Source organism: Ciona robusta, chromosome 3 (assembly GCF_009617815.1).
Source record: "Ciona robusta chromosome 3, ASM961781v2".
In the NCBI taxonomy this organism is placed as follows: Eukaryota; Metazoa; Chordata; class Ascidiacea; order Phlebobranchia; family Cionidae; genus Ciona; species Ciona robusta.
Genome location: NC_143237.1, coordinates 7,544,802 through 7,565,874, shown reverse-complemented (window position 1 = coordinate 7,565,874; position 21,073 = coordinate 7,544,802). Strand labels below are relative to the sequence as shown.

The window sequence follows — 21,073 nt, the reverse complement described above, 5'->3', positions numbered from 1 at the left end:
TATGTTGTACTTTTCCGTTTTTCTGAACTTGCCCTCATGCGGTGATAAATAACAAAAACTGACTTTCATTCATTATTTTATATTAACAAAAGCCCAGTCAATATTACACAGCAATAAATTTATCGACCATTGCAACAAGCTTATCACAACTAGTTAACGCAGATTGAATTTTATCAACCATAGTTTTACGGATCCTCCTGGCATTGGAAAACTCGGGACCAAGGACCATTTGATCCATTGTTTCAAGACTCTGCATCAGAAGATGGGAAGATGTGAGCAACTTCTTCTTGATCTGTTTAAAAGCTTTGTTCTTATGCTCCTCATCCAAAAACCCTTTCATGATGCTGTCGATTTGTTCGTGCAGTTCGTCAAAAGTCCTCATCACGCTCCGGACATCTTTTTCAATCATTTCTAAGTTATGAAGAGCAACATCTTCTCCATCATCATATCTCTTCCCGATCACCATCACTCTGCTCCGGGATTTAACATCGCATGACGTTAAGAGTTTTTCCGGATCACTGGAGATTGTGACACCCCTGTGAATGAGTTTCTGATTCTCTGGGGTTATTTTACATTTTTCGACAACAGTTTGCATCAAGTCTTTAACAGTAGCATTTTCTGGTATCTCAACTGGATGCCTTGTAGCTCCGACAGTGAGTGTGATCTTCATGCTCATTTGGAGATTGGTTTTGAACAAAGTCGTTCAAGTTAGATATCTAGAACCATAAGAGAATAAGCGTTTTTTCTATATTTAATAGACCTTAAATTTAAAAACCATAATATTATGCCAAAATAAAAAATATGGGATTTACCATATAAAATTTTTTGAAGCAGCAAAATAGCTATTAGCTAATACACAGAAAAGTATACAGGGTTTCATACTTTCATATGACAGTAAACAAAAAATAAAGATTTCATACTCTTCGATACTAAACCCCTTACAAAACACCATTGTTAACATTCATTACACCACATGTAAGAACCTACAGCTCTGGTAACATAACTTAAGTTAAAGCGTTAACATACCTGTTTTCGTTCGGAAATCTGGCGCAGAAGTTCCTGTGCATACACTCGCGACTTGTATATACAATACAAAATCAAATTAAACTTGGTTGACCTGCCGCTTTCGTGTGTGAAATTAATAATATCCAATGACTGTGATTAATACTGTATCTAAAATTATTATACAAACTACTGCTCTCTGCTAATGTAACCAAATAGTAATGATCAGTTCAAAACGTACAAACACGTTGGATTATAACTTTTACGATCAGTGTATGAGATCGGTAATGAAGTCTGGGACCATGTATTGTTTAACGTTCGGGTAACTGTTTACAATGACGTAATTTACGCATGATCGAATTTGTAAAACACATAGAGATCTTATATTTATAAATAGCAAACTGGATGTTAACGTTACGTTTGTAATGTTTTTACTTTCGTGACATTTGATATCGCCGGATGCGTACATTAAAGACAGGATCGATTCGTTTATTATATGACATTTATTTGTATCTGTATAAGGATTACCTGCGTTTTAATATTCTTGAGTTTGTACCGTATGTTATAGAATATATATATATAATATAAATATATATATAACTTTTAAATAAAACTTATACATAACATTAACTAGTTTTTCGTTTTATTAAGTGTTAAGTTCAAATGGAACATAAAAAATGTCAAACAAAATAGTTTACCGGACTTTGTATGATCTATTACAAGAAAGTTTGGATCATTTTATGAATAATGACTCGCAAACTTCAGCAACTTTGCGACAATATCTCAGGAGGATTGAAGAAAATCTGACGCACATTGAACCAATTGCAAAAGATTTTATTGGGTAAATTCAAAATTTGCTAAAAAGTTTTTAATTTTGAAAAAAATAATGGCGAAACAATACTACCCATTGTATAGCAACCAAAATGTTTTAAAACTTTTGAGCTCTATTGTTTGTCCTATCTTTAGAAGTAGACTGAAAAATGCACTGTGTTTTTTGAGTGGGCAGCAGGTGTGCGAACACCGGTGTTATAACAACTGTCATTGTCCTGTCACTCGAAGTCAAATTATAGGTACATTCATTCATTTATAAACTGTGTCTTTTTATAGAAACTGTGCATCAAACTATGATGTTGTGCCCGGGGTTCAAGCCAATGGTTACAGAAGTCTGCTGGCATTACTTGAAGCATTGCTACTCCAAATTATTGGCTTGCTAAGGACCATGCACTCTGACAGAACAAACACCTTTTTCAGAGGAAACAGTTACATTGATAAACTGTCAGTTTATTCTGATGTCTTGCACCAAATGAGAGCTATAATGTATTATGCTCAGATTTTAATAGGTATGGGTGAAATGTACAGTATACATGGTGGCTTTATACACCTACACTACATATTTACTATAATATTTTCAGGTTCAATTTATTGATGGTTACTTTACTTACTTATAAATTTATTTATGGTTACTTATGTATAATTTCAGGTTTGACTCCCAATGGCAACTTATTTGTGAATGAAGACCACTCAGAACCATTGATGCATGACTGTGAATTAATGGCCAAATCGTGTTTCTACAGCTCTGTTCATGGATTTCAGGTGGTTATGTGTTTTTTGACCATTTTTAAATAGTATAGATATAAATATATATTTAGAAAAACCCTGTAGTTTTATTCAATATGATATTGTGTCATTAAATTTTCCCTATGGGTTATACAATTTGAGTTGCTTTACCTCATATTGTAATTTGGTATTTTATTCCAACGAATGTGTGTAATAGCAACACCACTAAGCACTAACACCAGAATAAGCCTTTACAATAAAATTGTATTAAATCAATACATGCTGACACAGACACCAGTGATGTAATGTTTTAAATTATTAATTGAATTTTCCAGTACAGCAGTGGCTTTCACCCGGTTGTTCAGTCACTATCAATGATCGTTGCTTCATATAACGATGTACATAAACATAAAGCAAGCGCATGGAAAACCTTAAAGTCAGCGTTAAACTCGGGTATTTATTACTCTTCATACTGCAAATATGAACTATGACAAATTTGCTGTTGACTTTGGCATAACTGTATTTATGTCAGATGTCGTTGTAGACTATTGATACAATCCTATATATATAGATATGAACAGATACAGTTCTATATAGACACCTACTTGACTTAATGTTTGTGAATGTCCATTATCCCTAATGACCATCTGTTATTTCACTTACACTATGCTGTTACACCTTTGTATTGATATAGAATGTCATTTCAAAAAACATTTCATATTATTTAGAGTGCTTTTATACACTAACAATATATCTCTTTTAAAATTAATATGTCTCATTTCTCTAATTTTTAAAGTCACAAAAATGCCCTTATTTTTAGGTCACAAAAAACATTTCAATTTATTAGGTTCCTTTAGGCAAAATTAACATGCTTTTATTTTTTTTAAGGTCGTTATGTATTGTCACCTGAATTAAGAGGTGAAAAGTTGGAGCAACTTTATAATAGTGCTGATGTTGAGTTTTTTAAGAATTTCTGGTCTTTGCCCGAACAAGGCTTAATAAAGGTGGGCGGTCACTTGCTAAGTAACATTGTTTGTTGCCAACATTCTATTAATCATTGTATGAGGAAACTGTAATGTTGTTGTAATATAATGGCTGTTACAAAGTTTAGTCATCGTAAAAAATGATCGTTCTAACAAAGTTTATGACGTGACTTGACTAAGCAAATGTTGTCGGATCGTCACACAACAGTATAACGCAAGATCACTCTGAAAGTCTGCTGATATGTGTATTAAAACAATTTTCTTTCTAAAGTTAATGGAAATTTGTCTTTATTACAATTTTAATTATATGTAGTTTGTTTTTTATTATTTATGTATTAGCCTATTTTTCATTCACATTTTTTTGTGTTTTTAATTATGTAGCGTATTATTTATATAGCTGCCTATTATTCCATAACAAAACATATTATTCATGATCACATTATATTTATATAGTTGCCAATTTTAATTTACATGATCCCATTGTTACATACATGATCCCATTGTTCCAGGCCATCCCTAACTTTGTGGGGGAATCAGTTCAAGTGAATCGTGAATTCAAAATCCCTCCATCTTCTTTTACTCTTCCAGATGCAAGAGATCCAAACAAGGACATCCCAATAAGTCGGATATCACCCTTGGGTCCGGCAAAACCTGTTAAAGCTCGGCTTATATCCGCTGTATATAGAGAGGGACAGGTAAACACTTTAATGCTCATTAAAGTTTTTTCTGTTTACTAAGTGTTTAGCAGCGTATTACTTTAAAGTTTGTAACTGTTTTTTTTCTAGTTTTTTTCTAACTGATTTTTTTTTCTAGGGACCTGGGAAACAGTTTAAAGGAATGTATTTTCACTTTTTCAGGATAAGGATTTTACTTAAATAGCTTGAAGTATACTATACTAATTTAATACAAATTCTGTGTCTTGGATTAATTATATTCACTAGACCATACAGACTGCCAACTTTCCAGGCATAATCTGAGTCTAACATCTAACAGCTTCCTTTTTAAGCTAGGATACCTTTATCAATATTTTATTATGATTTTCCATGTTCACTTGACAAACTGTCACTGGCAGGCATAATAAAAGTTTAAAACTGTTTTTCTCCTACAGCCCTTCTTTTAGGCCACCTCTATCAATTTATTATTATGATAACTTCCTATTACCTGCTTAACAACTTCCAGGATTCAAGTGAATCTCCCAGCTCACCGGATACGGGGTTCGATAAATCAAAAGTCGGTTTCAAACGTGCGAAAGCTCACCCGAGATCTAAAAATCTTATCTTCTTCTGCCATGGTGGTGGGTTCATTGCTCTCACATCGAAATCTTATGAGGTAGGTGTCATATGAATGAATGTAACTTACTTTATCCTAGAGTGGCTGGAAAATGACAGTCGTTATAACACAGGTGTTCTGTTTCATACTATAGTAGGGTAGTAGCCAACATTCTTGATTAAAGTTTTGTTTTCGAGTATTCTGTTGCATGTTCCTTTATCATTATGTTAGGTGTGCAAGCTTGAATATTTTATGTATAAACATAAGTTGTAGACTGTTTGTTTTAATAAAGTGTATGATAACATTTTGACAAATAGAAAACAGCCTACTGACAAAAGAAAACTGCCTGTTGTACATTATAGAGTAGTGGCTAAGGGATACTTAATCACAATTTTAGAACAGCAGCATTTAATTGGTTAGACCTTTTATGTCAAAGAATGGAAAAAAAATTATGTCAAAGAATGGAAATTTTGTTTCAGATGATACTAAGACAGTGGTCAAAAAGTTTGGATTGTCCAATCTTTAGTGTTGACTATAGTCTCGCCCCTGACGCCCCATTTCCTGAAGCGTTTGAGGAATGTTTCTTTGCGTATGCATGGGCGCTGAATAACGCAGAATTACTTGGTAAGACTTGTGGTTAACTAGGTTTATAATAGTAAAATGTGTTTTCTGTTAGCTGTATATTTGCTTATATACTAAAATATGTCTTCTGTTATGTGTATAATATTATAATATTTCTTATTTATTAACATCATTTGTGTCGCAATATAGCATGTAACTTATGTAAATTAGATTACGTATCCATACTAGCGTACACAATGCTAAAATAAGCCTTTTGAGTATTGAATGCTAATGTTAAGCATGCAGGAACGCAAAAAACTTTATCTAAGTTCATGTTGCCATAATTATGAAAAACACACTATAGGTAAGTATATATGACCAAAGACACATACAGTCTGGTAATTCATATTATATTCAGTGTGAAGTAACCTATTAGCTGTAAAGAGGTATTACCTATTTACTTGTATAGTTTTATATTGACATGGCTTGTACAAGTCATTCATTCACTTTGTATGGCAGGATTAATGTTGTCAATAACTCTGCCGCATTTAGGTCAAGGTAAAGGTCATACGCCTATTAATGTACCAACCAAATATGTAATAAATCATTTGGTTTAAAAGGGAAATGATGACACCAATTGTACTTTTAACATTTAATTGAATATTTAAAAACTTGTGCTTCTATATAAATAATAAGGTGATTTATCATTCTTAATTTTCGGCCCTATCTTACCCCTTAAAATATTAAATTTATAATTCTTAAAATAAATTTGTTTTTAATTTCTGAACAGGAACAACTGCAGAAAACATAGTGTTTGCTGGAGATTCTGCTGGTGGTAACTTGGTTTTGTCTGTTGCTATGAGAGCAGCACAGTATGGTATACGTGTACCAAATACAGTGGTTGCCATGTACCCAGCCTGTATTGTACGTTACTCTGCTTCACCGGCTAGACTTATGTCGGTAGGTAGATATATGTTGTTCTGAGGATTTGTATGGGGTTAATCTTGCAAGTAAAGGACGCTTTTATTTCACCACAAAAAACACATTATAGGACTATAGCTGTAGGGGATGCTGTTTTTAACAATGCAAGGTAAAATGATCCAGTTCGGATTCATTTTATAAAACACCACAATTACTTAAAATATTAAAACTTTACCTTTCCATATAATTATAGATTTAGTTGCTTGAAACACTAATTCTTAGCTGTAAATATCTTTTCAGGTGATGGACCCTTTGCTACCCCTTGGAATTTTATCTGGTTGCCTGGGTGCTTATTCTGGGGTTAAAATCGAGAAAATCAAACGTTCAGAGAGCTCAAAAGGTTTGCTATCAACTCCTGAACGCCCTATGTCCCCGTCTAGCAAACCTGTGAATGTTTCTCTTTTATCCAATTTTGTAAAGGACATAGGTGCTGGTTTTGCCAAAATAGCAAACAGTGCTTCCAGTTCAAATATCGAAAAGACATGGTGGGATGATGAGTTTGAAATTATCGATATAGAAGGCAACACTTCTCCTAAAAATGGAGAGCAACCTCCTTTAATTGATCTGGATAGTGAGGTTGAAATGTTGACTTTGAATAACAATTCAGATAAACAAAATGGTCCAGAACTTGCTTCTCCAGCTTCTTGTTCGTCAGCCCAGTCTCCTAGTTTAGATTTCCATCTAAAGTTGCCCCAAAACTTCCAACCACTAAAGAGCAAGTTTGCTGGCGATTCCTTCAAAATGCACAGGTCACCATTGGTGAAGAATGCTTACATATCTCCAGCATTAGCTCCTGATGAATTGCTCAGGGGATTGCCATATACTGATATTGTGGTAAGGCTAGTGTTGTTAAAATACTACCAAAAGGTTTTGCCACTTGCCAAAAACTTAACATATGCATTTTATAGATCAGTATAAATACAAAACGATTACTCTCAACACAGTGGCACTTGATTATCAATAGCATTGTTTATGTTTTCCTGTTTTTTAGTATTTACTAACTCCAGTTTACTATACAGGGTTGTGAGTTTGATCCACTGTTTGATGATTCAGTTATGTTGGCAAAGAGATTGCAGAATATTGGGCACGATTATCAACTCCATGTCTTCAAAGGGCTACCTCATGGCTTTCTTAATTTCCAGCTTTGTAAGGAAGCTAAAACTGCTGCAACGGAATGCCTTGAATTGATAAAGAAGGGTCTTGAAAGAAGATGATGTAGCATGTTTGGTTTTAAAGTTCATGTTTAAAATGTACCAAACGTATAATTAACTGTTCTTGCAGTTCACTTATATATTACTATATGTTATAGCTTTTGTTCAAAGCTTACTATGTTGTTTGCACAGAACTTGTTTGTTTTTAACTTCCATACACTTTGTCTTCACACAGTTTAATTCTTGTTGCGTACTGTTGCCTTTTTTAATTTTCCAAAATCTTGTTAAATTATTTTTAATATGTATTTAATCTTTCATTGTGTTATGCATGGCAGTGAGGTAGCAACAAATTTAAAAAGTGCACTTTTATTTGCTTTGCCTTATGTTTATCGCTTGAGTTTTAAAAGTTTTAATGATGATTAAAATTCGGGTCATTAACTGATTTAAAAAATATTTTAAAAACGACGCGTAAACCAGCGCAAGATTTCCGGCTATCCGATTTAAGAAAACGTCACAAACAAGACGAGCCAGCTGACAGTCTGTGGGAAAGTTAGCGGTGGAGGGTTTTAGAAAATTTCGTAAAAAAATAAATGTTTTTTTGCGGTTTGAATAATAAAACACAGCTGTAGTTCGTACATTACGAAAGCGTGATTGAGGAAATAGTGTTTGTGTTTTTGACTAAAGCAAAATAAACTTGAATAAAGTAAGGAAAACTTGGTTTAGGTTTTTATAAAATTTTAGATTGGGCGCGACGGAAGAATAGATGGTACACTAGTTAAATATCTAATAAAATAAATCTAACACATCTATAAAGTTCGTCGTTGTGTAATTAATGTTGTTTGCCAATAACTTGTTGGACGTGCCTATATCATAGAAGACACTGAGACAGAACGCAGAAGTAACAAGTTTTTATTTTTCTATCAATAAATGATTTTTATGCCAGATTTTTTAAATAGTCTCTATTATAAAAAAACAACACTACATAGTTTGCAAAGTAAAAAATATGCGCTAGTGCTGTGTTTAGGGGATAACATATAGGTAATCCTTTAGCTGGTGGCCACCTGAAATTTTGGTTTCAAAATGTTCTATAGCCCTCACTGATACCTGCTGTCTAATTTTTTTTTCAAAAAAGTCGGGCGTTCGTGTCGAAAATTAACTTTAAAAATGCGCAAAAACATGCTGTGTCACCGTAATTCGTCTGATTTGCGTAAGGTTAACGATTTATTACGTCACAATCGCGGTCTGTTACGTCACAATAGTGGTATATTACATACGTTATAAGACGGTATAGCCTTGTTTTTCCCCACTGTTTTAACGTAGGAATCAAACGTAACAATACGCATTCTATGACGTAATAATCCAACCTTGGTTTAATTCATAACGGCTGATGTGGAAAATACGGTGACGCAGCACGATTTCGCGCACTTTCAAAGTTAATTTTCGACACGAACGCCCGAGTTTTTTCAAAAAAAAAATTATACAATGAGTATCAGTGAGACCTAAGGAACATTTTAAAACCAAAATTTCAGGTGGCCACCAGCTAAAGGATTACCTAACATATATATTATTTTTTTACTTGGCATGTTCATTTCTCAGCTTAGAATCTGTAGAATGTTGGAATATATGAAATAAAATGCCTTCCAAACCAACACGACGCCAGTTTGCAAGAAAATGCAAGAAGACTCGACAACATATCGGGGAAAATTCAATGAGTAATAATAATGATACTGAGGAGAAAGTTACACCAGGTATTGTATATGAGAAATATATATTAAAGTTTCACAACCTCACTTTTTGGAATTTTTGTAACCTTATACAAAAATTAGCTGCCTAAACTATTTGGTAACTATAAAGCATTCCCAGCCTGTAGGCCAGATATAAAAAATCGTAAAATGCTAGAATAGCCCAAAAATGCCCCTAAAATTTTATACACAAATGCTTTAATAATATTTTCAGCTGCTGAGATCAGAGAGCCAACCTCACCAACTAGCGAACGCGCTGAGTGTCTAACTGTGCGGAGATCTCTCCGTAGAAAATGCCGGAAAGATTATTCGGACACATCCCAACCTCCCACTAAACAATCCTGGGGATCCTCACGAAAGAGATTGTGCAAAGTGGAAAAACATACACCAGATGAAAGTGAGTGATAAAGCAGTGTATTTAAAGGAATTGTTTTTGAGTTCCTAATTTTTTCTTTACAGAGTATATTGTTTTATTACTGTCATGAAAGATTTTCTTTGTCCCAAACCAAATTCCCATGGTGTGCCACTCATCTGACCGCACCAATATAAGAATATAATACACTTATATACATTTTCTTACATAAGACCAACATGCATGTTAAAACACCTGCGTGATTAACCATTGCTTGTTTGGAATCAGTTTCAAATTTAGTTGCAGCTGCCTTCATCAAATATGAACTTCAGACCTATATGTTCCAATAAGCATTATAATTATATGAAATCCTTATCCAGATTCAAGTGAACTCCTACAAGCAATGCTTCCCGATGAAGTAATGTTGCGAATATTTTCCTACTTACTTGAAAAAGACTTGTGTAGAGTTGCGCAAGTCTGTAAGCGTTTCAATGTCCTTTCCAATGACCCAGTGCTTTGGTGAGCTATGTTTTATTTTTATGTTTAATTATTAGACTCCCATGTGTTCCTATGTATGTAAGTATGTAACCAGTGGTTTAGCAAGAGTTTTGATTTTATGGTCTATTTGTGGTAAATAAAAATTGCCAGAATCAATTTTTATTTTGGTAAAAAATCAACGCTAATGTGCAGTTGCATACAAGTGTTCTATTGCTTGATGCAAATGTTATAAGCAGCCACAAGCCCATAACAGTTTTTGTTATTTTTTTTGTGGTTAGTTGCATGAATTGTGTCTAAAGATTTGTAAACTACAATTTTACTTTATAATACGAAACTTATTCCTTGTTTACATTTTCTATAAATTTTTATATAGAATGTATCAATTAAAAATAAGTACATATTTTATACTGAATTTTTTACCCTTAATTAGCAGAATAATGTTTTTATTTTTTAAAGAACTAGTAGGCCCAACAATGCATTCACCAACCATATTTAAAAACAGGAAATATTTATACCAAGAACTATTTGAATACACAATTCCTATGATGAACCCAGAACCTAACACCTTTCAGCAAGTTGCCCCTGAAGATTGTGACAGCACCAACCCTTGGAAAGAAAGCTTTTCACAACTTGTAAGTGAATATGGATAAATATATAATTCATGTATTATTTTGTCTGAAAAGAAACCATCGCAATAAAGATTTTCAATTTTAATGTTGGATTTTACTTGTACTAAATTTAAGTGCTATGTATGTGTTTTTGGTTGGTTAGTTCATATTAAAAAAAATTGTATTAAACACTGATAAAATATCATTTTCACTTTTAAAGCAAAGTTTATGACCAAGATAAGTCAGTTTTACTTCATTGCGTCACTTTACTTGTTAGCATTTAAATAGGCTTTATTTATTTTTCAATTTTGGTCTACCTAGTTTTAATTTTTAAAACAGAATTGCCTTTAAATTAGTAAGATAAATTGTTGATGCCTTTAAATTTGTAAGATAAATTGTTGATACTTGCATATATATTTAAACCCCAACCTAAACACTATAGTAATAATAGTTTCTTTCTATACTCACAAACAAAGTTACGTAAACAAATATACTATCTACAGTACAAGGGTGTCCATGTAAGACCTGGTTGCATGGAGAATTATTCTAACAGCACAACCGATGCAATTAAGTTACGTCCAAGAGATAATATACAGGTAAGCATGCTGTTATAACAATCTACAGGAAGAATATTTTATAAATTCGAAAACCTATTTTTTACCCTATATCTTGTATTCTTGTATCATCAAATATAAAAGCTTTTTTTATTACATTTTTACTTGTTACTATACTTTTTTGTTTGTTTACAAGTTACACTCAGTTATCATCAATTGACATTTTAAATTATCATAAGTTTATCAATTGAAAAGTTATATATATATATATATAATATGTTTGACTTCTCAAGCTTCATATACATATGTGTGTATAATGCTTGGGCACCAAACCTGGGGTGACAAGGCTGCCCTAGGATTTTCTGCACCGCATTAAGCAGTAAAGATTAAAACCAATGATTTAGAATAAATGGTTCACAGATTTGTGTGTTTAACCATTACTGCCTCCCTTGACCCTTGCATTTAAATTTTGACGCCTATGTACATATGGTACGGTAGGGTGGGGAAAGATGGGACAACTTTTCATTCTATTTTCTCGATCCATTTAGTAGTAAACAAAGAACATTCAAAGAAATATAAATCCATATCATCACGACTCCTATAGACCATTGTTAATTGTTTAAAACCAGATAGGGATATTAGGTTATTATGTGCCAATGGTGTCCCATCTTCCCCCACAGTACTATTTTATATATATTTTGCATTCAAAAGTCTGAGTCAGGATTTTAGATCCACTTAAAATTAATAAATTATTAACCACATATTTACATTACCTTAACACATTTTTTCCACAGTATTATGAAACCATAGTAGATGCATTAGGAGGGGTGGTGGAAGGGGATCATAATGGGATCATATTTGTCCATCCAGGAATATATTCCGATGAATGGATATTTATAGATTTCCCTGTTACTATCCTTGGTGCAGGTAAAATTAATTGTTTTATGTGTGTTTGTGTTTTTATGTTTTTATAGATGTTTATTTTTTTGTCCTTTCGATGTGTTTTTATGTCTGTTTGTGTTTTGTCCTTTTTTGTAGGTATTTATGTTTTTATGCCTTTAATGTGTTTTTGTGTTTGTATTTGTTTTGTCTTTTTTGTACTAATTTATTTCTTTGTTCTTTTGGTGTGATTGTGTGTCTGTGTGTACATGTGATTTTCCTGTATATTGTTCTTTTATTTGTAGATATTTCTCTTTATTTACTTGTTTGGTATAATTTTTATTTTTTATTTAGAGATGGACTACAATTTTATATTACATATTTTAATCTCTTGAAATTTTTTTTAAATGTTTACTTTACCTATTGTCATACAAGCTAACTATAATATTTAATAAAAATATAGAACTAATATTCAAGTGTTTATAATTTCTAATAATTTATATTCCCATTTCTGCATGCATACACCTATAATTTTTTTTAAATATAATTTTTTACTGTGTATTATATATTAGGCTATGTGTATATATATCCATAAAATTAATTTCAAGTTTTAATGTGCAGTCATAGTCTAGAAAATAGTATAATTTTAGGTATAGGTCATCTAAGTCTGGTATCTTTACCTGTGTATTTATGATCCCAGGACCTGATAAAGTGTCGAGTAAAGTTGTGATAGAGAATATGTGTGAAACTACCATTGTATTCACTGAAGGTTGCGCGGATTCATTCATTGGCTACATGACTATATGGGTGGGTGGTTGTTTGCTCAACAGCAAAGCTAGACAAAGGATATTTTCAAGTCTTGTTTTTCCTTCTAATATAAAGAAATTCCTTAAAATACAGTTCGGTGCTTTTTTTTCATAAAATTAAGCAAAAAATCAAAAAAAGTTTACTTTAAAAACTAAATTCTGAACAAATTATACAGCATCAATTATAATTTACCTAAAATATATACTTTTTCTACCCATTGAACTGGTCCATAATGCCATACACAACACCTACCTCTAAAAACCCACTGTTATGTAACCTTTACACCACAAACCACCAGTTTCTACCTGAAGACCCAAACGCTCCTCACCACCGATATTGCATTGAAATCGGATCTAATTGTACTCCCACCATTGATCATTGTATGATACGAAGCACATCTACAGGTACGTCTTGTTTGCTTTTAACAATTTTTGTTTAAACTTAATGAAGTAAACACTTTTTAAACTATATATAATGTATATATAGTTTTTCTATTTGCATTTTTTTAAATATGATATTTCTATTTCTTAATCTGATTAAACATTTTGTGCTTAGTTACCAAAACCCTACAGTTTTTAAACATTTTTAGCGTGGTATTAATTGATTTTAATAAATTCGTATTTATATGTTGTGGGCATAAAATGAGATGTTTTTTTAAGTTTAACTTTTTGACTAAAAAAGAATTATAAATAACTAGAATAATGCACCAAATTGTATAAAACGCAAAGTAACACAGAGTATTACTCCACAGTCGGTAGTGCGGTTAGTTGTGCGGGTGAGGGAGCGAACCCAACTTTCAGCCACGTCACAATTAGTGATTCGGAAAACGTTGGTTTGTACATTGCTGATCATGCTGAGGTGACAATCATCAATTATTTAATAATTTTAACCAAGCTTTATCTCGTTTCTTGACTAAAGCTGAACAAGTTATAGCTATCTCATATAACCTAATTCATAAAACCGAAAAAAAAACACATTTTTTCTAATATTTGTATTTTTTATCTTACAACAATTTTTTACTTTAACATTTTTTTCAACATTTTTTTCACTCTTTATCTCATAATAGGGCTTGTTCCAAGATTGCGAGATCCACAATAATGCATTGGCGGGCATATGGGTGAAGAATTACGCAAAACCAATCATAAGAAGATGTCATATACATGATGGGAGGGACGTGGGAGTGTTTACATTCGATAATGGATATGTAAGATATCTTTGTGGTTGGAGTTGGAGTTATAATAAATTATTATTTTTGAGGTCACATAAGTTTAAGATGTGTATTGGTGTGCCAAAAGTTAAGGTAAAATATAATGCTTTTAAATATCATTTTTTTTGGAAAAAATGGTAAATTTTGTTTTATATTGAATGTATACTGCAATAAATGATTGGTTTTGTTTTATAATTTGGACATTATAAAAAAATATAAAAAAAATATGTTTTTCCCCTAACTCGTTCTGGTTTACTATTATTCTTTTTGTTGTACAGGGCTACTTTAAGAATTGTGAAAATGTGTATTATAGTTATACTTGTAATTGATTGTATTTGTATATGCGTTTGGGCACAAGGCAAATATACAAAACAAATGTTTTTTTCTCATTCTAGAAAGAGTCTCATTCTATTAACCAAAAATTAAAATATTTATGTACATGCAGGGCTACTTTGAGAAATGTGACATCCATCATAACAGGATAGCTGGCTTTGAAGTGAAAGCTGGTGCTAATCCCACTGTTGTGAGATGTTCTATACACCATGGACAAACTGGTGGTATATATATACATGCCAGGGGGAGAGGGCAGGTAAAAATCATCCTTTTTGCCTTTTTTTGCATGTGTAGCTGTACCAGTAATTTATAATTATTATAAAAGCACGCTAAGGCTCACCTGGTAAGCTATGTAAAATCTGACTGTTAAATTTCAGCTTAAAAAAGGACCATATTTTTAATATTATTATCCCAATAATTTTAAAAAAATAAAAAGTGCTGAAAGCTACTCATTAATTTTTTATCCTCATACAAAAAAGTCAAGCTATTTGATTCTAAATTTTTGAATATTTTTCAGTTCCTTGAAAACAAGATCCACAGCAACCAGTTTGCAGGGCTATGGGTGACTTCTAATTCCGATCCCACTATCAGATGTAATGAGATATATAATGGGCACCAAGGTGGTGTATACATATTTACTGACGGCAAAGGTCTAATTGAAAAGAACAATATATATGGTATGTATATTGAGGGAATCGTTTTTAACCGTTTAGTAATCAGTAACATTTTTTTGTAACTAATAAAAGCTGACTTTATTAACAATTTTAGTTACTATTTTTTATAAATAATAAATTTGTAGTTTGCAAATACTCAAAATTAGTACATTGTTTCTTCTTTTTAATCCACTATAAGTAATTGTTTTTTATAACTTTTGTTTATTTAAAGTGATAGCTTACTTCTTTTTACTCTGCAATTCAAAAACATGAAAACAGTCTAATGTTATAATTTTACCAGAAGTTTCAGTGTTGCATGTTTTTAAACACTAATTACCAGTGATGACCAAATGTTTTTAGGCAATGCCTTAGCTGGGATTCAGATAAGGAGTAACAGTAGTCCAATAGTTCGACACAACAAGATACATGATGGGCAACATGGCGGCATATATGTGGTGGGTAGAATGTGTATAAGTTTAAATGTGGTTGTATAATACTCATAGTGGGTGTAACTTTCTCTATCTGTAGCATGTGAGTGTAACATTAAATGTTTTTTTGTGGAAGGAACTTTATTATTCCAATTTAGATTGGTTCTTATGCTTTAAAAAAGATAGAAATATAAAGGAAGGAAGTTAAAAAAAGTACGTTTTTATGAAAATATTTTTTTTTTATAGATTAAATTACTAAAAAAAATTAAAACTTTAATTAAAAAAAAGTAATAAAAAGTTAAATAACATTTTTGTTTCATTTTTTTAAAGTTTTACTTTGTAATTTAATCAAACGCAAGTAACATAGCTCCACATCATTCTTTCCAGCATGAGAAAGGACAAGGGATCATAGAAGAGAATGAAATTTACTCTAACACACTAGCGGGGGTATGGGTGACCACGGGTTCATCCCCAACTTTAAGAAGGAACCGAATCCACTCCGGTCGGCAGGTTGGGGTTTATTTTTATGACAACGGGAACGGGATTCTCGAGGAAAATGATATTTACAATCACATGTATTCCGGAGTCCAAATAAGGTAAGCTTGGATAATGTGTTTTTGTGATGAATTAACGGTTTAATTTGAAAGTTTGAATCTCATAGCAAAGACAGGAGGTAAAGGCTAAGTGTTAGATAGTTAGTTGGAGTTATTGTTAAAATGGTGTTGGTTGGAGCAATGATTTTCAGTGTGTTTTTTATAAAAATGTATTGTAATGGTGATGTAAGGTTTGCACATACAATTTTTTGTTATAATTATTACCTATAATGAAGTACAAAATTACCAATTTTTTTACCTGTTGTTATATAAAAAGTTATGAATTGTTAACGATAAATATTTTAGGTCTGTACCTTTCTTTACAGCTATAAATATTAACTATAATGCAGTACAAAGTTACCATTTTTTACCTGGTACTATACAAAAAGTTGTGAAATGTCAGCTATAAATACTTTGTGTTGTAACTTATATTTTCACTCAAAAAAAATAAAATTTAGAATTTTTTTCAACTTTTGTTTATTTTCAGAACTGGTAGCAATCCTGTTATAAAGATGAATAAGATTTGGGGCGGTCAGAATGGTGGAATACTTGTGTATAACTCGGGGTTGGGTTTGATTGAACGTAACGAGATATTTGATAACGCTATGGCTGGAGTTTGGATTAAAACTGACAGCAATCCACTCATGAGAGGGAATAAGATACACGATGGTAGAGATGGCGGAATCTGTATTTTTAATGGTGGTAAAGGTGAGTTTCTCTTTTGAATTGAATTCAGTGGTTAATGTATGCTATTGGAGTTGAGAATTTGAACTGTGAAGTAAATTATGTTTTTTTTTGTGAAACTGTATTTTCGAAAATTTCAATGGTTTTGTAAAAATTGTGATACTCTTTTAAAGATTGTATGAAGTTTAATCAAAAATGTGATAAATTTGTAGGATGACAATAATATAGTGTTGGGATAAAGTCATTTTTTAGCATTTATTTCCTGTCACTTATTAAATAGTAGGGATGGGCCGAATCGAATCCGAATCCGAATATTCGGCGTTGTTCGACGCATTTTCAGGTATTCGATCGAATCCGAATATGCGTGGTCGAATCCGAATACTTTCTATTGCCCACGAAATACCACACACACACTACTAAATTCGCCAAAACAGTAATTTCGTGATCGTCTGAATATAAAAAATCTTGATTTTACAACCAACAATTACGCGGGTTTCACATTAGAGTTTATAACGTAACTCAGTTCACACAAATTTCGTTCGAATTTACTCTAGGAAAGTAACGAATCGCAGCGCCTACGAACTACTTAATGGCCTATTTTTCCGCGTATGATATGGTAATTAAAAGCGAAAAATCGTAAAACTATTTTTATTTTAATATTGCAAAATCTTCTGTAACAGTTATAAATAAATGTTGTTTAAATTTTGTTAACTTGAATTAACCAGTAGCAGTAGTAAATTCTACATCTCGTAACAATGCGATTCACGAAACTCGTAGTCTTGTGCGGTCTCTTTGATCGTGAACCACGTGTTCGTTTGATCGGAAACCACGTGTTTTGTGGAATTTTTATTAACGCGCCTTCAAACTAAAACCGAACGTGTTCGCGTGCGCCTTTTCTCCTTAATGACGTTATTAGCTTTCGGACTCCGCCTATTCTTTATAACGCACTCTCAGAAGCTTAGCTTTATACAATGTCCGATTCCATATTTAAAAATTAACGAAACTATTACAATTTATAAATTTTACATGCCTGGCTACAGGTAAAATACGATAAAACAAAATATGAATTAAATTCGACCGTATTCATAACGAAAAATCTACTCGTCAATACAACGTTTTAACTTTGTACTTCTGGATCCTATAATGGTGTAGAAATCGAGTAAACCTTTGATGGCATGTGGCCAATAGCCGGTGCGTCGCCTTTTATATGCACTCGGCCGGCGTTGATTGACAGGTTTTTAATTAATTTCCCGGCTCGCAGATAACGCTACGATAGAACGTTACCAATAGAAACGACGCTGGATATGCACCGGTTATACAATTTCATTTGTTTCACGGCAGTAAATTAGTTGAATGACGTCATCGAATATTCGGATTCGATCGAATATTAGACCCTAGATATTCGGATTCGTCGAATCCGAATAGTTTTGATCTCAGCCCATCCCTATTAAATAGTGTAGTGTTTTGTTAAAAAAATGGTTGTATTTTCCGTTAGTTTGTAAATTAAACAGAAATATCTTCATTTTGATTAAAATTAGGCAAATTTATTTTTGATTTAAATAATTAAACATTTTTATTTCTTCTTTCCAGGGATTCTAGAGAAGAACGAAATCTTCCGTAATGCACAAGCGGGAGTCCTCGTCAGCACTAACAGTCATCCTCAGCTCCGGAGGAACAGGATCTACGACGGATTCGCAGCTGGCATAGAAATCACAAACGGAGCAACTGCCGTGCTTGAGAGGAACCAAGTGTTCAATAATAAATTTGGAGGAATATTTCTCGCAACTGGAGTTTCATGTATTTTAACAGGTATCTGGTTTTTTTTAACCACTTTTAACCGATTTTTTTGCATTTTACTGTGTTTTTGTAAGTTACCTACTTTATTGATTTACCAATTTTTTTGAATTTTACTTTTTTTTTACTAAAAGTTTTATTAAAAACCTTGTATATTTATTTTGGGGTGGAATCTTCTGGGCTTTTCCTTGGATTACTCATATCTTTATTCCAAAAGTGCCTTCAGTATTACACTCCGGGCACACTCAACTTCTAAAATCAATTATAATGTGTGAGTAACCAGACAATATACACCATCATAAACTGCCTACAAATTAAACCATGAACTATTAACCTGTCTATAAATATTACAATTAACAGCTGGTTCTGTATAAATACATAATTGCAAACACTTTACTAAAGCATTTTTTTAATTTTTAGAAAACCGAGTTTTTGGGAACAAGAATGCGATTGAGAAAGCTGTTAAAAGAGGTCACTGCCTATACAAGATATCTAGTTATACAAGCTACCCCATGCACCATTTCTACAGGTACTATGCCTAGATTTACTCAGTAATAAATTGAAAACTGGTTTTGACTTTCGAAAATGACTATCTAGGGGTTAGGTTTAATTTATTAGTTTGAGAGTTGAACATATTAGTAAAGATATATTCAGTAACAATACAATAATGACAGCCTATATAAATATCTGATCTGATTGTCTTCTTTGAATTTTTATCTCAAATGTTTGAAAATAACATCATCGTAATCTAAATATGGGCTGTCATATTTTTATTAAAATTGATCTAAAAATTCCTGTTTTATGCAAATATATTTAGTAATAATAAACATTTAAGGACTAGGGCCCTAACCAAATAATAACTAATGGTTTATCGAAATACAAAGTGAAGTCCGACTAAAAATGTTTGCGGTATGTGTATTACATGTTTAGTTGCATGCATGTAAATGAAATCAAATGTGCAAACTTGTTTTTACCACTTCAAGTGTATCAATTGAACAGTATTAAGATATATTATATAACACAGATGTTACACGTGCAACACAACGGATAAAAATGCCATTTGTGTCAATTGTGTTCGGAAATGTCACCAAGGACATGTCACTGAGTTCACAAGACATGACAGGTGTGGTGATGATATTTGGAATGTTAAAACTGAAATTCAATTTATTTGTTCGTTTATTACATTTTTTATTTAATTTTAAATCACTATTGTGGGTTGAATAATTCATCTATGACTTTGCATTTTATTTCAGTAACATGTAAAAGTTATTACAATAAATTACAATGTGACCGTAACTTAACTTAATTTATGCTTATTTATTTTTCAGAATTTTTTGTTGTATCTTTAATGAAAAAGTTGTTCCGTAATTTATTTATTTTTTTACATAATTGTAACTGATTTATTTTTCAGATTCTTTTGTGACTGTGGGGCAGGAACACTGAGCAATACTTGTTGCCTTGCAGGGGAGCCCACACATGACACCGATACTTTATATGATTCCGCGCCACCTATTGAGTCAAGCACAACAAGACATGGATGATTTTTTACTTTTAAATCTTTTTCTGCATAAGCAGGCAGTTGCATCTGTTTAATTTCTTATACAAGACCAAATGAAGGTCATTTTATTGTAAACTTATCTTAACCGAGTGTGGTAAGAACAAGTTTTACAGAGAAACAAATTGCCTGTCTAAGTTTAATATTCCTTCCTGTTTTTGCAAACAGCTTTTTTTTACTAAAATATATCATTACTTTAGTAGATTTACCAATTCCAATGTATATTCTTGACACAGTTGGGTGGTACATACTTTCATATTTTTCTTTGTTGTGTATAAACTTTGTTGATTTTTTGCCTTATAACTATAATTTTAGGACTACCAGTTCTTTGTTCCAAAGTTAAGTAAAACTTTTTTATGATTCCCCCAAAAAATTAAAATATTCTATTTCTGTTGGAAATCAAACACGCCAAGTGCCCCTAGTAAATATTGTGAAGTAACCCATTGGTGCCAATCTGTATCTTTTTCCATGCACTGCCCTTTCAACACGTTCCAAATGACTTAAAATGGCTCAACAAAATCTCGTTCACAATGAAATCCATAACATTGCCAGATGACAAGAGACAATTTTTCACTGTTTTCAAGTATAACCTCGGATTGCAGCAGTATTTCTTATTTCAGTTCTTTTAGTTGAATCATCACATCTTCTATTTATTTTTGCACGGCTCACTATCGACTAAGCTGCTTTACTACTGATTGTAAATGCTTCGGTATTTAAATCTTTGTGTTCATTTTTATCAAGGGTAGACAGTTAAGAAATAATTGTGAAAGGTTTTTGTTTAGGTCGAAAGCTCGTGTGGTACTTTAAAATATTTAAAACTTGAATTTCACAAGATTGAACATGTTTTTATTTCGAATCTGTGGTTTTGAAAAGAGATTAAGA

At 32.2% G+C, this 21,073-nt stretch overlaps 3 protein-coding genes across 4 annotated transcripts; 2 read left to right on the top strand and 1 right to left on the bottom strand.

Annotated features, from left to right (window-relative positions):
- Nucleotides 1–63: 63 nt before the first annotated feature.
- Nucleotides 64–1,324, bottom strand: LOC149738765 (BAG family molecular chaperone regulator 1-like). Of its 2 annotated transcripts, none has more exons than XM_089874419.1 (2): nucleotides 1,027–1,324; nucleotides 64–716 (listed from the first exon to the last, which is right to left on the bottom strand). In XM_089874419.1, exon 2 carries the CDS (start codon nucleotides 674–676, stop codon nucleotides 104–106), a length of 573 nt encoding a protein of 190 aa, XP_089730545.1. In that variant the 5' UTR covers nucleotides 677–716; nucleotides 1,027–1,324; the 3' UTR covers nucleotides 64–103. The 2 variants fall into 2 exon arrangements, with proteins under 2 accessions (XP_089730545.1, XP_089730544.1); XM_089874418.1 differs by having other exon boundaries at nucleotides 64–671; nucleotides 1,027–1,323.
- Nucleotides 1,325–1,624: 300 nt separating this feature from the next.
- LOC149738764 (hormone-sensitive lipase-like) lies at nucleotides 1,625–7,942 on the top strand. The gene is made up of 11 exons (XM_089874349.1): nucleotides 1,625–1,843; nucleotides 2,110–2,342; nucleotides 2,483–2,595; nucleotides 2,895–3,012; nucleotides 3,448–3,563; nucleotides 4,052–4,237; nucleotides 4,722–4,871; nucleotides 5,291–5,435; nucleotides 6,163–6,332; nucleotides 6,594–7,187; nucleotides 7,373–7,942. Exons 1-11 carry the CDS (start codon nucleotides 1,680–1,682, stop codon nucleotides 7,565–7,567), a joined length of 2,184 nt encoding a protein of 727 aa, XP_089730475.1. The 5' UTR covers nucleotides 1,625–1,679; the 3' UTR covers nucleotides 7,568–7,942.
- A 1,138-nt stretch (nucleotides 7,943–9,080) lies between these two features.
- LOC149738763 (F-box only protein 11-like) lies at nucleotides 9,081–20,909 on the top strand. Its single transcript, XM_089874340.1, has 19 exons — nucleotides 9,081–9,252; nucleotides 9,461–9,643; nucleotides 9,979–10,117; nucleotides 10,599–10,728; nucleotides 11,208–11,300; nucleotides 12,053–12,185; nucleotides 12,838–12,944; nucleotides 13,243–13,348; nucleotides 13,696–13,802; nucleotides 14,011–14,148; nucleotides 14,597–14,740; nucleotides 15,002–15,161; nucleotides 15,498–15,592; nucleotides 15,953–16,161; nucleotides 16,646–16,866; nucleotides 18,433–18,651; nucleotides 19,057–19,165; nucleotides 19,661–19,759; nucleotides 20,048–20,909. The coding sequence occupies exons 1-19, from the start codon at nucleotides 9,138–9,140 to the stop codon at nucleotides 20,175–20,177; spliced, it is 2,637 nt and encodes an 878-aa protein (XP_089730466.1). The 5' UTR covers nucleotides 9,081–9,137; the 3' UTR covers nucleotides 20,178–20,909.
- The last annotated feature ends 164 nt before the right edge of the window (nucleotides 20,910–21,073 follow it).

Bases quoted from the DNA above. Each gene is read 5' to 3' on its own strand.
- LOC149738763 (XM_089874340.1), top strand. From the start codon at position 9,138: ATGCCTTCCAAACCAACACGACGCCAGTTTGCAAGAAAATGCAAGAAG. The intron at 10,729-11,207 runs GTAAGTGAATAT...TACTATCTACAG, and splicing joins AAGAAAGCTTTTCACAACTT to TACAAGGGTGTCCATGTAAG. The intron at 19,166-19,660 runs GTACTATGCCTA...TATATAACACAG, and splicing joins CCCATGCACCATTTCTACAG to ATGTTACACGTGCAACACAA.
- LOC149738764 (XM_089874349.1), top strand. From the start codon at position 1,680: ATGTCAAACAAAATAGTTTACCGGACTTTGTATGATCTATTACAAGAA. The intron at 2,596-2,894 runs GTGGTTATGTGT...TGAATTTTCCAG, and splicing joins GCTCTGTTCATGGATTTCAG to TACAGCAGTGGCTTTCACCC. The intron at 7,188-7,372 runs GTAAGGCTAGTG...TTTACTATACAG, and splicing joins TGCCATATACTGATATTGTG to GGTTGTGAGTTTGATCCACT.
- LOC149738765 (XM_089874418.1), bottom strand. From the start codon at position 1,067: ATGCACAGGAACTTCTGCGCCAGATTTCCGAACGAAAACAG. The intron at 672-1,026 runs GTATGTTAACGC...TCTCCAAATGAG, and splicing joins AGATTTCCGAACGAAAACAG to CATGAAGATCACACTCACTG.